At 51.6% G+C, this 15,790-nt stretch overlaps 1 protein-coding gene across 3 annotated transcripts; it reads right to left on the bottom strand.

The window, feature by feature from the left end:
- Positions 1-6,810: 6,810 nt before the first annotated feature.
- Positions 6,811-15,229, bottom strand: LOC146421163 (uncharacterized). Of its 3 annotated transcripts, none has more exons than XM_085047582.1 (3): positions 15,026-15,229; positions 8,344-8,422; positions 6,811-8,155 (listed from the first exon to the last, which is right to left on the bottom strand). In XM_085047582.1, the coding sequence occupies exons 1-3, from the start codon at positions 15,026-15,028 to the stop codon at positions 6,885-6,887; spliced, it is 1,353 nt and encodes a 450-aa protein (XP_084903708.1). In that variant the 5' UTR covers positions 15,029-15,229; the 3' UTR covers positions 6,811-6,884. The 3 variants fall into 3 exon arrangements, with proteins under 3 accessions (XP_084903708.1, XP_084903709.1, XP_084903707.1); XM_085047583.1 differs by having other exon boundaries at positions 15,189-15,225; XM_085047581.1 differs by lacking the exon at positions 15,026-15,229 and having other exon boundaries at positions 8,344-8,486.
- Positions 15,230-15,790: the final 561 nt, after the last annotated feature.

Raw genomic sequence — 15,790 nt, 5'->3', positions numbered from 1 at the left:
GTGCAGGCAGAGCCCTGAGGAGAGCAGGTGGGACATGGAGCAATGGGCTGGGACAGCCAGCTGCAGAGCTCAGGGGACAAGTTTGCGATGCAGGGAACAGGGATGTCAGTGCCAGGTGAGCAATGTCAGCCATGGTGAGGTTGGGGGTGAGGAGCAGGTTGTCCCAACAGGGTCAGCCCTCAAGGGGCTCATTCTTCTACATGCCCAGACTTCCCAAGGAGACATTCAGCATCAAAGTCACTTGGGGAATGCTTCTACCACCTCTTCTCTGAACTGAAAAACAAAAAAATATTTTATTGATGTAAAAGAAAAGTCATGGGTTGCACTTTGAAATCTTCATCCTTCAAAGAACAGCAAACTGACTCCAATAGCTGTGCAATCCCTGAACACTTGAAGTCAATGGAAGGAAGACAAGGAGCTCCTGGAGGCTTTCTGTATTTTAATGAGCCTCACGGTGGATTTGGGGCTGAGTCTGTGATCCTCAGGGACTGAGAGAAGGTTGAAGAAGCTGCTCAAGGAGTTAGAAGCAGAACTCCAAGTCCCTTGGAGCATCAATGGACCCCACTGAGGGCAGAGACTGCCAAAGGCTCCCCAGGGACTCGTGAGAGCAGATCCTTGGGGCCAGGATTGCAGGGAGCCAAAGGCTCTGAGCAGGGAACTGGAATGCTGAGAGAAGCCTGGGTTGGTTGGAGGAAGCAGAAAGGCCAAGGGCTGAGCCCAGCCCTGGGACAGCAGGGCCTGTCCCTCACGGGTGGCTCAGGGCTGTTTGTGGGGCAGTGGCATGTGAGGGGGAGGAAGGACAAATGTCATAAAACTGCAACCCCTGCCAGCCTCCTCAGGGAGGGGCGAGGGAGAAGCAAAGTGCAGACCCTGAGAGGAAAGTTCCTTCAGTGGGGCCTCCAGAGGCAGTGCCAGAGCCCAGGGGACAAACCCCTGGGTGCCTCTGGCCCTGCCAGCCCTGCCCAGCCCTTGGCCATGTCTCCTGCAGGCTGTGGCTCCCTGCCCATGCTGCTCCTGTGCCCTGGCTGGCTGCACACGCCCATCTCGCTGTGCCCCCAGCATTTCTCAGCCAGCATTTCTGTGCCTCCCTGGTGTCCCTGCACCCAGCGCTGCCGGTCCCTGGCACACAGAGCCATGGCAGGAGCCTGACCCTGCCAAGGGGCTTTGGAGCAGGGTGGTGGCTGCCATTGCTTCTGACCTCAGCAACTGCTCCTGCCATGGTTCCATGGGCAGCCAGCACAGCAATGCTGCTGTGCATTGTCCCTGCTGAGGGTCAAACACTATCAGGGCACATTCTCTGTCTCTAGATTTCATGCCACACCCAAGCACTGCACTTGTGTCTCCAGCATTGCTTGCCAAGAGAAACAGGGCAAGGCAAACTGTGTGTAGCTCATGGTATTTTAGAGTGTCTAAAACTTGCTTAGTCATGGATCTTGGAGGTGAGATCCATTTGCAATTAATGGGATGGAGAAGGAGTGCAACATGGAAAAGGGGAGCATAGAAATTGGATTGTTTCTTTCCATTTTCATTTTACTTCTGGAAAGCTGTTTCAGTTTTCCAGGAATCTTCTCCACAGTCCTGTCTGCTCTTTCCAAGAACCTTTCCTGGAGAACAAGGTCGAGCTTCTGTCACAAGATGTGCCACCAATTGCAGCTTCTCTTGCCTTTCCACACTGTGAGTGCAGCATGACTTTTGCAGCCAAGCAGGACAAATGCTTGGAGAACTTTACAACTTGGCCTTTGTTTTCCTTGTGGACTGGGGAGTTGTGCCATTGGCAAGGTTTTCATGGTGACTGTTCTAGCCTAAGGAAATAGGAGGTAGTAGCAGTACTTTTTAGGGAATGCAACTGTGATTGAATTCAGAGAAAGAATCTCCCAGACACTCTGGGAGCTCCCTGGGCTCAGGTTCCACTGGGATTCTGCAGCAGGCTGGGCTGGAACTGGGATCAGCAGCAGCTGCAAATTGCTCTGGGCATCTCCATTTGCTGCTGCTAGGAGGAAACAATGAAGTGAGCCAAGAAGTTCTGCTATTTCTTTCTCCTGGTGTTTTTTTCATTTTGACACGCCAGAGGCAATTTCTGGGATAGCCTCTGTAAGTTGATTCTATTTCAACAGCAACAGCACCAGCAACAGGGCTGTGTTTGAGCACTGTGAATGTGGTCTGAGTGGCTTTAATTCTGCATGACTTAGTGCTCAGGGACTTGTGAATATTTCAATCTCTGCTAACCTTGATGCCTTTGACAAAAATACTGAGTTCACTGTAATGAAAGCACGGTGGAGACCAGTGATTGAAAGAGACAATTGCAGGTGTACTGATAAAATGCAGATGGCAACAGCAGCTGTGATCTGCAATTCCCAAGGCAAAGGCAACAACAGCCTCCTGCTGTCATCTCAGGGTGAGTAAAGCAGTGCTAAAAACAAAGCTGGAACCTGATCCGTTCTTTCTCTGAAGGTTGGTTCAGGGCAGCACAGCTGGGCCCTGAGCAATCAGGGCTGTTTGGGGGTGATTGTTGCTCAACTCCAGAATTCCCCTGGAAAAACCCCTGGGGAAGCCAAGGCAGGAGCAGCTGGGAAGGGCTGGCAATGCTGCTGCTGCTCCTGCTGGGAGCCCCGGCTGGGCCAGGCTGGCGCCCACTGCGCTGCGGCTCCTGCTGCTGCCAGAGCCGGGCGGGACTCGGGGACAGGGAATGGACACGGGGGGACAGCAAAGGCCGTGGGGCTGCAGTGATGTTGGCGCTCAGGACAGTGCCAGCACAGAGCTTTGGACATGAGGGGTCATGAGAGGCCATGCAAAGCCTCAGCCCTGGCAGGAGGGAGTCCTGCCATGTCCCCAGGGCAGGGCAGCTGTGAGGTGCCACAAGTGAAGATGTGGTGCAGAGCAGGCTCAGAGCACCTCTGGGAGGGGATGAGACCCTTCCCCAACTCCAAACCACACCAAAACCACCATAAACAGGACTTTGCATCTTTAGAAGCCACTGGCAACTTGGAAGTGACTACAGCTCAATCCCACTGCGAGAAGGAAGGGAATCTTCCCAGTGAGCTGCCATCCAGCCACTATTAACAATGGGTGGGATTTAGAAGTATAACACTAATAAATAATACAAACAAATAATAGTAACAACAGTAACAAGAAATTAACCCTCAAATCCCAACACACAGCACCACACCAAAAGGATGAACCTCCTTTTATCTTTATTGCCACAAGGCTCATGAGAAATAATCCTGTTATATAATACCCCAAAACCCACTCAGGAACAGGTTTCCCCTCCCTTCATCACCCCAACCTTTGGCTGTCTCATTCCAGACCCTGCCCCACACTCCCAATCCCCACCCCAACACATCACACCCCTCCTGGACATCAAGACCCCCTTCCCAAGCCCTATTTCCCCCAGTCCACCCCTCCAATTCCCATCCCACCCATCCTGCCCCACCCAATGCCCATCTCACCCCTCTGGAACTGCATCCCACTTTGCCCAATCCCCTTCCAATGTCATCCCACCCTGAGGGGCTGTGGAATTGAGTCATTTTGTGACGAGCGGCAAGAGAGAGCAAGCGACACGGCCCAGTGTGGGTCATAAAGCAAGCTCCACTTTGTTTCACCAAACGAGAAACTTATATACTGTTACAGATGTTTCTAATTATAGTTACACACGTATCTGCAGTCTGTTCTCACATAATCAGGGTTCTTCCTGATGACTCCCTTATTCTTTTCTCATAACACTTCTCACTCCCTATCTTATAACATTTTTCTTACAGCCTAGAAACACACAGCCGTGTTCCCAGGTTTTAGCTTCTCATGACACTTTACTAGGATCTTTACTGAGGCCTGCCTATGCTGAGGTTTTGTTCAGGCCTGCTCAACTAACACAATTTTTGCTGGAAAACTGTGTTTTCCAACAAATTCACCCATTTCGTTTGTGAGAACAGACGTTGTCTGTTGTCAGATTAATTTGCTTTGTTATAAATACTTTTTATTACTACAATTATTATAAATTTACTTAAGGAAATATCACTAGTTATTTAGTTATGTTGCCACGGTTCAGGAACTGCTATTGCTGGAAACATTCACTTCACAGTTAAAGCTTGGAGAACTTTTCCCGGGTAAGGACTCCAAGTTTACCTGGAAGAAGGTTTAGCTTTTATAAACTCAATTTGGTAAGTTAAAATTACTTGATCACATTTTGGTGCAGAACACTTGGGACTCATGGCATATTTCCCAGCTAGTTAGGACTGAGGCTTGGCCAGAGCCTAGGCCCTAAGTAGGAGGGTTTTCTTAGAACATCTTATAAACAAGCTTTGATTAATATCAATAAGGAGAGTGTCTTAACATGTTACTATTTTTGCAGATAACTATATAAGGTGAGGTGAAATACTTGAAAACAGTGGACATTATCACTTGACTTTAACTAAGGAAGATAAAACTGCAAAGGCTTTTGTGAATAATAATATAAACTAACAAATTTAAAACTTAAAATTAATATTACTGAAAATGAATAAAGCTTAATTTTAACAAATTGGATTTAAAACTAATAGGACTTAACTATAATGGAATTTAAAATTAATATCACTTTAACAAAACTCTAACAGAATTTAAAACTTAACAGAATTTAACATTAACATCACTTAATATTACTTAATAGAATTCAACCTTAATAGAATTTAAAACTTAATAGAATTTAAATTCAATATTACTTAACTTTAACAGAATCTATACTTAACCAAAGGCACTTAACAGGTAGCTTAAACTATTCAGTAGAACTTTACTCATAGGTTTCATTCACACATCAAAACTCTTAAGAAATCAAAACCACACTCTCAGCAGTTACAGGTTTCATCTACACATTAAAACACTCAAAAAGTAAACAACACTTTCAGCAGGCCTGCAGTATTCACACATACACACAAACACTATCTTAAGCCACACTTTAGCAAAATTCAGCTTTTTTTCAAGGCTTTAGCAATCAAGGTGTTATTTTTTATCAGGATAATATATTGTTACAATGCTTCTTTATCAGTAAAAGGCTGGAAATAAGTTTTTTGGTCTCAGTGTCGGTGCAGCCGGGCTGAAGGAACAGCCGATCTGCTCCATGTGCCTGGACATTTTCAGGGAGTTTTGGTTGCTGAGCTGCAGCAGGTGGTGAAGGTTTGCCAGGACAAGTGCTTATGGAAGGAGCCAAGCTCAGAGACATTTCCCTGGAACTCTAGAAAGGCTGAAAAGTCATGAAGCTGCACCAGATCAGCCATAGCAAGGCTGTGCTGCTGGTCAACACGTGGCAATGGGTGTTTCACCCGGCAAAGCAAATAATTAGAGGTCTTGGGGAGAACAGCTGGAGAGCGTGTTCAAAGATCTGTATCTGCAGCTAGAGAGCAAAAGGGAAGAACTCCTGAAAGTTCTTCATGACTACGAGGAGAAACAACTCCATTCCGGTATCAGACTGTTGTTTTCTGCTGGCAACGCGGAGCGCTGCCTTTCTCCCAGTGGTGGCAGCGAGGGAGAGCTATGATTCCCCCTCTCCCCTAGCGGGGGGGGCCTCCCCCAGCTGTGCAGCTGCCAAAGTCTTCTGCATGTTAAAAGCAGCACGGCAACTCTCAGGTTTTTCTCTGCTCTCTGTGGCTGCTACTTTTTCTGTTGTTACGTCTGCAACTTTTCTCTCTGCTGCATTATGCTGTAAGCAGGTCACCACTTCTCTCCACGGTTTGCTAAGTTTTATTGCGGTTTTATCACCATCTATCACTTCGTTAAACAAACAGTTACCAAACTTCTGCCACTGTCTTTCATCAAAGATCGTATCAGGATTAACAAAAAATCCTCTGGCTTCCCCTGTTGCAATTAAAGCGGCTAATTGCCTTAAAGCATATTTGCTTACTCCCCGCTTTCGTAGAAAGCATAATAATACATCTTGGGCTACCTCCGTTTCCATTTTGGTCCAGCTGGGTTTAAAGTACCTTGGTCGCCGCCATCGTCTCTCTATCTTCTGCGGTCGCCAAATGCAGCTTTTCCGAGGTTATAGCCCTTACGGAAGCGGGTCTTGTTCGGCCCGAGCCCTCGGATCACCCTCCTAGCAGGGGCGATGACCTTGGCTCACCGGTGCCGCTCCGGTACCTCTCCGTTCTCACCGCTGTCTGGAGCAGGGCTGTAAACTCTGCAGCCAGTGTCCGTGGTCGTCGCTTCTCGGAGCAGGGTGCTAAGTCCTGCTATCTGTGTCTCTGTATCACGTCGGGGTCACCATTTGACGAGCAGCAAGAGAGAGCAAGCGACACGGCCCAGTGTGGGTCATAAAGCAAGCTCCACTTTGTTTCACCAAACGAGAAACTTATATACTGTTACAGATGTTTCTAATTATAGTTACACACGTATCTGCAGTCTGTTCTCACATAATCAGGGTTCTTCCTGATGACTCCCTTATTCTTTTCTCATAACACTTCTGACTCCCTATCTTATCTCATAACATTCTTCTCACAGCCTAGAAACACACAGCTGTGTTCCCAGGTTTTAGCTTCTCATGACACTTTACTAGGATCTTTACTGAGGCCTGCCTATGCTGAGGCTTTGTTCAGGCCTGCTCAACTGACACAATTTTTGCTGGAAAACTGTGGTTTTGAACAGGGATTTTTGGGCAGGGATTGAGCCATTTTGGGGTAAGATTGAGTACATTCCAGTGGAATTGAGTAGTTTTGAGATAATGGATGAACCCTCTTGGCTTTTCAAAAACAAAATTCTGGAAGAAACTGTACCAAATACCCCAGAAGCACCAAATCATCCAGAATAGCTCCTGAACACCAAACACCCCTCCAAAATAGCAGAAAAACCATGAGGCTTTAGGTAATAAGGCTGGAGCAGAAGACAAAGCTCTTCCTGCAGCTGGGGCTTGTGCAGGGCTTCTCTTACTGGTGGCTCCGTTGGTGGCTCCGTTGGTGTTGGGTCAAGCCAGAGCTCTGGGTGAAGCTCTTCCCACACTCGGGACACTCATAGGGCCTCTCCCCAGTGTGGATCCTCTGGTGGATGATCAGGTGAGAGCTCTGGCTGAAGCTCTTCCCACATTCCCCACACTCATAGGGTCTCTCCCCGGTGTGGATGCGCCGGTGGGTGATGAGGGTGGAGTTGTGCTTGAAGCCCTCCCTGCAGTCAGGGCAGCGGAAAGGCCTCTCCTCTGAGTGAATCAGCTGGTGCAGGAGGAGAGCTGAGCTGCTCTGAAACCTCTTCCCACACTCGGAACACTCATAGGGTCTCTCCCCAGTGTGGATGCGCCGGTGGGTGACGAGGTGGGAGTTTTGCCTGAAGCCTTTCCCACAGTCAGGGCAGCGGAAGGGCCTCTCCTCAGTGTGAATCCGCTCATGGAGGAGGAGGCTGGAGCTGGTCTGAAACCTCTTCCCACACTCGGGACACTTGTAGGGCCTCTCTCCAGTATGGATCCGCTCATGGATGAGGAGAGCTGAGCTGGTCTGAAACCTCTTCCCACACTCGGGACACTTGTAGGGCCTCTCCCCAGTATGGATCTTCTGGTGGACAATCAGGGTGGAGTTGTCTCTGAAGCTCTTCCCACATTCCCCACACTCATATGGCCTCTCCCCAGTGTGGATCCTCTGGTGGATGATCAGGCAGGAGCTCGTGATGAAGCTCTTCCCACATTCCCCACACTCATAGGGCCTCTCCCCAGTGTGGATCATCTGGTGGCGGATCAGGTGGGAGATCTGGTTGAAGCTCTTCCCACATTCCCCACACTCATATGGCCGTTCCCCAGTGTGGATCCTCCGGTGGATGATCAGACGGGATCTCCTGGTGAAACTCATCCCACATTCCCCACACTTGTAGGGCCGTTCCCCAGTGTGGATCATCTGGTGGCGGATAAGGAGAGAGCTTGTCCTGAAGCTCTTTTCACATTCCAAGCACTTGTAGGGCTTCTCCCTGGTGTGAAGCTGCTCATGGGCCACCTGCTCATAGTTCTGGCTCGATTGCTGGCCAATTTCCTGGCACAGGGTGGGTCTTTTCTCCTCACAGCACCCTGGGCTCAGTTTGGAGCCTCTCCTCGTGTGAGATCTCCAGGGCTTTTCCTCCCCATTGGATTCCTGCACCATGGAGTTGCTCAAAATGGCCTCTTCCATGAGGTTCTTCAGGGAGGATTTGTCCTCCATGGTCTCCATTCCCAGCTCATTGCCTGGGGGAGGAAACACAAGGAGAGGATTTGGGATTTGCCTCTGTTCCAGAGGGAAGGGGAAGGAGATTCTCCCAATCCATCCCCAGCAGAACAGAGTCAGCAGCAGGGTTGTTCTGCAGCCTGGGGCAATTCTGGGCTGGGAGATGGAGGAGAAGAGAGGGGGAAAGGGGCAGTGACTTCCTCCTCACCTGCCTGGCTGTCCTGGGGCATCTTCCTCTTCCTCACAGCCTTCTCCTCCATCCAGCCAAGGTCTGAGAATGGGAAATCCTGGTTTGAGGGAAAACAAAGGGTGACTACATTGAGTTTGAAGGTCACCCTTTCCGATTGCATCTCTAGAAGCCGTGGACCTGAGGTCCACAAAACACTCCAGATCACAACAATTCAGCACCAAAAACACTCCTAGCAGTTCCCTGTCTCTGGTCTGTCCACTTTGGGCTTCTTGGTTTCCCCCATCTGGGTTGCTTGGAGTCCTGTGTGTACTGTGGGTTCCCCTCTCCAGCATCCCCACTCTCCCCACACTACCAGGGGTCCCAGGAATCCCAGGTGTTCCCCCTCGCCAAGTTCCCCACTCTAGGGGTCTCCTCTCTCTGGAGTCCTGCTGAGGGAAGCCTGGGGTTTTGGGGGTCCCAGGGATCCTTTCTCCCGTCTCTCTCTCCAGGCTGCCAGAGCTCTTGGTGGTCCCCCCTCTGGGGGTCCCCATTTGTCAGAGACTGAAATAGTTCATGCCTCAAACATTGATATAAAGTTTTGATCATTAGAACAAAAACTGTATAAAGAAGCTACAATCAAAGAAGCCTCCCTGAAGATACCTGACTGGGACTTTGGACTGAAAGTCAAACTGCTGAGATTAGATAAAGGGAAACCTATTGTTCAGTCATCTCAGGCTGAGGGAAAGGAATGCATCCACAAAGGCCAAAGCCACCAGCTGCTCTGAGAATCATCCCTGGCTGAGTTTGGAGTGAGGGCAGAGCACAGCTCACAGAAGCCAGGTTTCTGTGAGCACAGCTCACCTCCAGCCGAGGTGGAGGAGGTTGGGGTGCATGGTGAAACCTCTGGTCAGAGGCAATAAACACACATCCTCCATTACACAAACTGTCCAGCTGTGGAACCCCCAACCCCACAAGCCACATCCACGAGACTTTCACGTGAGAGGCAACTGAGGGGGAGTCACAATCCATCAAAGACCCCCAAATGCTAGGCCTTGCACCACAGGAGTGCAGGTGATGCAAGCAGAGTCTGCTGCTAGAGACTGCCCCCTGCCCCGGGGGGACATGCCTGGACATTGCCACCTGGCCTGAGTCCATATTAACCCATGGCATTCTGTGCTTTCAGGGGACCATCACCACTGAGAAGAGCAGCTGGAGAGGATCAATGCAACATTGTTGGGATCCATGGATGGTGATATTTTCTTTATTCTGTCTCTGTCACTCTCTTTCTGTCCCCCCACCTCTCTTCCTACTTCTCCTTTTCTCTCTTCTTCACTTTCTCTCTCATATTTATGTTTAAATAAAACTCATACTATTGACTGGCATATGGTCTCATTTGCACCTTAATTCAGGCAGAGCTATTTCCAAAGAACCTTAATATTTGGATCACAACACCAGGTCTACCTGTTAAAGTGAATGGGGCGTTTAGGGCATCAGGTCTACCGACTATAAACCAGTATAAAACAGTAAATCCCAGTTTAAATCAGGAAAAGCACCTGGGTGGGTGGCACCCCCTGCTGTGCAGGGAAATCCCAATTTAAACCAGTAGAAATCAGTATAGAACAGTTCAAACCTGTATAAACCAGTATGAATCAGTATAGCCCCAGTAAATCCCAGTTCCCTCCCCGTATAAACCAGTAAGCCTCCCAGGGACTTCCCAGTCCATCCCAGGAACTCCCATTGACCTCCCAGTATGGCCCAGTGACCCTCCCAGTTCAATCCAGTAACTCCCAGTCCCTCCCAGTACCAAACCAGTTCCCTCCCAGTATAAACCAGTAACCCCAAAATCCCATTTCTCCCCTTTTCCCTCTCTTTAAACCCCATTAACTCCCTCCCAGTCCCTCCCAGTTTGTCCCAGTCCCTCCCAGTTTGTCCCAGTATATCCCAGTACCCCCAGTAAGGTGCCCATGGCCTCCCAGTAGTGCCTCAGTTTCTCCTCCCGCTGTCAGCACGACGCAGCATCAGGGGGGCGGAGCTTGAGCTGGCTGTGCTGGGAGAGGAACTGGGATGGACTGGGAGCACTGGGAGGGACTGGGAGGACACTGGGATGGACTGGGAGAGACTGGGATGGAACTGGGATCTTACTGGGCAGGACTGGTGTGCACTGGGAGCAATGGGAGTGGACTGGGAGGTTACTGGGATGGACTGAGAGGGACTGGGAATTGGTTTGTGGATACTGGGAAGGAACTGGGATGTACTGGGAAGTTATTCATTGGCATTGGGAGGATACTGGGAATGGACTGGGATGTACTGGGAGGGACTGGGAAATTACTAGGCAGTTACTGGCTGGCGCTGGGAGGGACTGGGAAGTTACTGGTGGGCACTGGGGGAGAACTGGGATGGCATTGGGATAAACTGGGATGGACTGGGAAGTTCCTGGGCAGTTACTGGTGGGCACTGGGAGGAACTGGGACAAACTGGGAGGGTGCTGGGGGAAATGGTTTGTGGGCATTGGAAAGGAGTGGGATGACACTGGGATATACTGGGAGGTTGCTGGGAAGGCACTGGTGGCAACTGGGATGGACCGGGAAGGGGTTTGAGGGCACTGGGAGGGACTGGGATGGACTGGGAAGGCACTGGTGGGCACTGGGGGTTCACTGGGAACCACTGGGAGGGAACTGGGATGGACTGGGAGCACAGGGGGTGAACTGGGAAGGGATTTGTGGGGACTGGGAGGAACTGGGATGCACTGGGAGGGAACTGGGATAAACTGGGAGGGGGTTGGGATAATCTGAGAGCACTGGGAAGTTACTGGGCAGTTACTGGTGGGAACTGAGAAGGACTGGGATAAACTGGAAGAGACTGTGAGGGACTGGGAGGGGATTGGGACAAACTGGGATAAACTGGGAGAGACTAGGAAAGAACTGGAAGTTACTGGGCAGTTACTAGTCGGCACTGGGAGCACTGTGAGTGGACTGGGATGTACTGGGAGGGAACTGGGATGTACTGGGAGGGGATTGGGATAAAGTGGGAGTACTGGGAAGTTACTGGGCAGTTACTGGTTGGCACTGGGAGGCAGTGGGATGAACTGGGATGTACTGGGAGGAGATTGAGAGGGACTGGGAAGGAACTGGGAGGGACTGGGATGGACTGAAAGGGAACTGGAACGTTACTGGGCAGTTACTGGTGGGCCCTGGGAGTGACAGGGAGGGGATTGGGATAAACTGGGAGGGAACTGGGACAGACTGGGAAGGACTGGGAGATTACTGGTTGGACTGGGAGGATACTAGGAAGGACTGGGAGGTTACTGGGATGGACTGGGAGGACACTGGCATGGACTGGGAGGACACTGGCATGGAACTGGGAGAGACTGGAAATTGGTTTGTGGATACTGGGGGTACTGGGAAGGACCTGGGATGGACTGGGAAGTTACTGGTTGGCACTGGGAGGATACTGGGAATGGACTGGGATGTACTGGGAAGGACTGGGAAATTACTAGGCAGTTACTGGCTGGCACTGGGAGGGATTGGGAAGTTACTGGTGGGCACTGGGGGAGAACTGGGATGGGATTGGGATAAACTGGGATGGACTGGGAAGTTCCTGGACAGTTACTGGTGGGCACTGGGAGGAACTGGGAGGGCGCTGAGGGATACTGGGAGCACTGGGATGTTACTTGGAGACACTGGGAGGGACTGGTGGGAACTGGGATGTACTGGGAAATGGTTTGTGGGCACTGGAAGGGACTGGGAGGGGACTGGGATGACACTGGGATATACTGGGAGGTTACTGGGAAGACACTGGTGGCAACTGGGATGGACTGGGAAGGGGTTTGAGGGCACTGGGAAGTTACTGGAATGGACTGGGAGCACTGAGGTGAACTGGGAAGGGATTTGTGGGGACTGGGAGGAACTTGGATGCACTGGCAGGGAACTGGGATAAACTGGGAGGGGGTTGGGATAAACTGGGAGCACTGGGAAGTTACTGGGCAGTTACTGATGGGCACTGAGAAGGACTGGGATAAACTGGGAGAGACTGTGAGGGACTGGAAGGGGATTGGGACAAACTGGGATAAACTGGGAGAGACTAGGAAAGAACTGGGAACTTACTGGGCAGTTACTGGTCGGCACTTGGAGCTACTGTGAGTGGACTGGGATGTACTGGGAGAGAACTGGGATGTACTGGGAGGGAACTGGGATGTACTGGGAGGGAACTGGGATGTGACTGGGAGTGGATTGGGATAAACTAGGAGTGACTGGGAAGTTACTGGGCAGTTACTGGTTGGCACTGGGAGGCATTGGGATGAACTGGGATGTACTGGGAGGAGATTGAGAGGGACTGGGAAGGAACTGGGAGGGACTGGAATGGACTGGAGGGGAACTGGAACGTTACTGGGCAGTTACTGGTGGGCACTGGGAGCAGACTGGGAGGTTACTGGGAGCACTGGGATGTGACTGGGAGGGCACTGGTCGCAATTGGGAGGGCACTGGGAAGGGGTTTGAGGGCACTGGGAGGGACTGGGAAGTTACTGGGAGGGACTGGGAAGTTACTGTGAATATGGGGAATTTAGGGCATCAGGTCTACCCAGTATAAACCAGTAAATCCCAGTTTAAATCAGGAAAAGCACCTGGGTGGGTGGCACCCACTGCTGTGCAGGGAAATCCCAGTTTAAACCAGTAGAAAACCAGTGTAGACCAGTTCAAACCAGTATAAACCAGTATGAACCACTATAGCCACAGCAAATCCCAGTTCCCTCCCAGTATAAACCAGTAAGCCTCCCAGGGACTTCCCAGTCCATCCCAGGAACTCCCACTGACCTCCCAGTATGGCCCAGTGACCCTCCCAGTTCAAACCAGAAACTCCCAGTCCCTCCCAGTACCAAACCAGTTCCCTCCCAGTATAAACCAGTAACCCCAAATCCCCATTTTTCTTTTCCCTCCCTTTAAACCCCATTAACTCCCTCCCAGTCCTTCCCAGTTTGCCCCAGTCCATCCCAGTTTGTCCCAGTCCCTCCCAGTCCATTCCTAGTCCCTCCCAGTATGTCCCAGTATATCCCAGTACCCCCAGTAAGGTGCCCATGGCCTCCCAGTAGTGCCTCAGTTTCTCCTCCCGCTGTCAGCACGACGCAGCATCAGGGGGGCGGAGCTTGAGCTGGCTGTGCTGGGAGAGGAACTGGGATGGACTGGGAGCACTGGGAGGGGATTGGGATAAACTGGGAGGGACTGGGAGGGGATTGGGATAAACTGGGAGGGAACTGGGACAAACTGGGAAGGACTGGGAGATTACTGGTTGGCACTGGGAGGACACTGGAGTGGACTGGGAGGTTACTGGGATGGACTGGGAGGGACTGAGAATTGGTTTGTGGATACTGGGGGTACTGGGAAGGAACTGGGATGTACTGGGAAGTTACTGGTTGGCACTGGGAGGATACTGGGAATGGACTGGGATGTACTGGGAGGGACTGGGAAATTACTAGGCAGTTACTGGCTGGCACTGGGAGGGACTGGGAAATTACTGGTGGGCACTGGGGGAGAACTGGGATGGGATTGGGATAAACTGGGATGGACTGGGAAGTTCCTGGGCAGTTACTGGTGGGCACTGGGAGCCACTGGGAGGGCACTGGGATGAACTGGGAGGAACTGGGAGGGTGCTGGGGGATACTGGGAGCACTGGGATGTTACTTGGAGACACTGGGAGGGACTGGTGGCAACTGGGATGTACTGGGAAATGGTTTGTGGGCACTGGAAGGGACTGGGAGGGGACTGGGATGACACTGGGATATACTGGGAGGTTACTGGGAAGGCACTGGTGGCAACTGGGATGGACTGGGAAGGGGTTTGAGGGCACTGGGAGGAACTGGGAAGTTACTGGGAGGGACTGGGAGCCACTGGGGGTCACTGGGAGGGGCTGGTGGCAACTGGGATGTACTGGGAAATGGTTTGTGGGAACTGGGAGGGACTGGGAGGGGATTGGGATAAACTGGGAGGGACTGGGAAGTTACTGGTGTGCACTGGAGGACACTGGGAAGGACTGGGAGGTTACTGGGATGGACTCAGAGGGCACTGGGAGGGACTGGCAAGGTACTGAGCAGTTACTGGTTGTCACTGGGAGGATACTGGGAAGGACTGGTAGGTTACTGGGATGTGACTGGGAGGGACTGGGCAGTTACTGGTATGCATTGGGATGGACTGGGAAGGACTGGGAGGTTACTGGGATGGACTGGGAGGGGCTGGGAAGCATTGGGATGGACTGGGAAGGACTGGGAGGTTACTGGGATGTGACTGGGAAGGACTGGGAATTGGTTTGTGGGCATTGGGGGCACTGGGAAGGAACTGGGATGTCCTGGGAAGTTACTGGTCAGCACTGGGGGATACTGGGAAGGACTCAGAGTTTACTGGGATGTGACTGGGAGGGACTGGGCAGTTACTGGTGGGCACTGGGAGCTACTGGGAGTGGACTGGGATGTACTGGGAGGGGGCTGGGATACACTAGGAGGGACTGGGAAGTTACTGGGAGCACTGGGATGTCACTGGGATGCACTTGGATGCACTGGGAGGTCACTGGGATGCACTGGGAGGTCACTGGGATGCAATGGGAGCACTAGGAGGTAACTGGGATGCACTGGGAGGTCACTGGGATGCACTGGGATGCACTGGGAGGTGGGGGGAATGTCCCAGGCCCGGCCTGTTCCATTCCCGCCGATGGGGGGGAGCAGCCATTCCCTCACCATTTCCTCTGCCGGGCGCGGGGCGATCCGGGACCTGCGGGCGGCACGGCGGCTCAGGGCGATCCCGGCCCCTCCCGGGGCTCTCCCGGGGCTCTCCCGGGGCTCTCCCGGCCCATCCCGGTCCCGCTGCGATCCCCCCGCCCCTCCCAATCCCGGGACTCACCGGAGCGGCGGCGGCTGAGGGCGGCGCGGGGAATGCCGGGAATGGCGCCGCCGCTGTGCTTTACGGCGGTGTGGCGGGAGGGGTTGCGACGCGGTGGCGCCGCGCTTTACGGCGGTGTGGCGGGCTCTGTCAGCGGGGTGTTCGGGAAGGGAAAACATCTGGAAAACACCTGGAAAACACCTGGAAAACACCTGGAAACGCCCGGGAAAAGCGGATTTCGACCGATTTCGATAAAGCCAAGGGATGGAGACGAAACACCAGAGGATCCAAGGGGCCATTCATGGGGGAATTTGGATTTTTTTCCTCTAAATTAGTTTTTTTCTCCTGGAAATTCGGTTTTTTTCTCCTGGCAATTTGGTTTCCTTTGAAATTTTCTTGTTTCTCCCGGGAATTTTTGGCTGTTCCATTTAAACTAATGGAACTAATTTTTTGACAATAATTTGAACTAATTTTAACTAATTGTAACTAATTTTTTGACAATGCCATTTAAACTAATGCAACTCGAATTCATACAATAAAATACAGTTTAACACAATACAAGTTTAAATTCATACCATTTAAAACTAATGCAAGTAAAGACAAATGAATGCAACCTGAATTCT

Source organism: Lichenostomus cassidix, unplaced genomic scaffold (assembly GCF_008360975.1).
Source record: "Lichenostomus cassidix isolate B80296 unplaced genomic scaffold, HeHo_3.0 HiC_scaffold_43, whole genome shotgun sequence".
Classification (NCBI taxonomy): domain Eukaryota; kingdom Metazoa; phylum Chordata; class Aves; order Passeriformes; family Meliphagidae; genus Lichenostomus; species Lichenostomus cassidix.
This window is presented reverse-complemented; position numbering and strand designations above follow the sequence as displayed.

Coding starts and splice junctions, on each gene's coding strand:
- LOC146421163 (XM_085047581.1), bottom strand. CDS start 8,485: ATGCAATCGGAAAGGGTGACCTTCAAACTCAATGTAGTCACCCTTTGT. Junction 8,156..8,343: donor GCCCCAGGACAGCCAGGCAG/GTGAGGAGGAAG, acceptor TTCCTCCCCCAG/GCAATGAGCTGGGAATGGAG.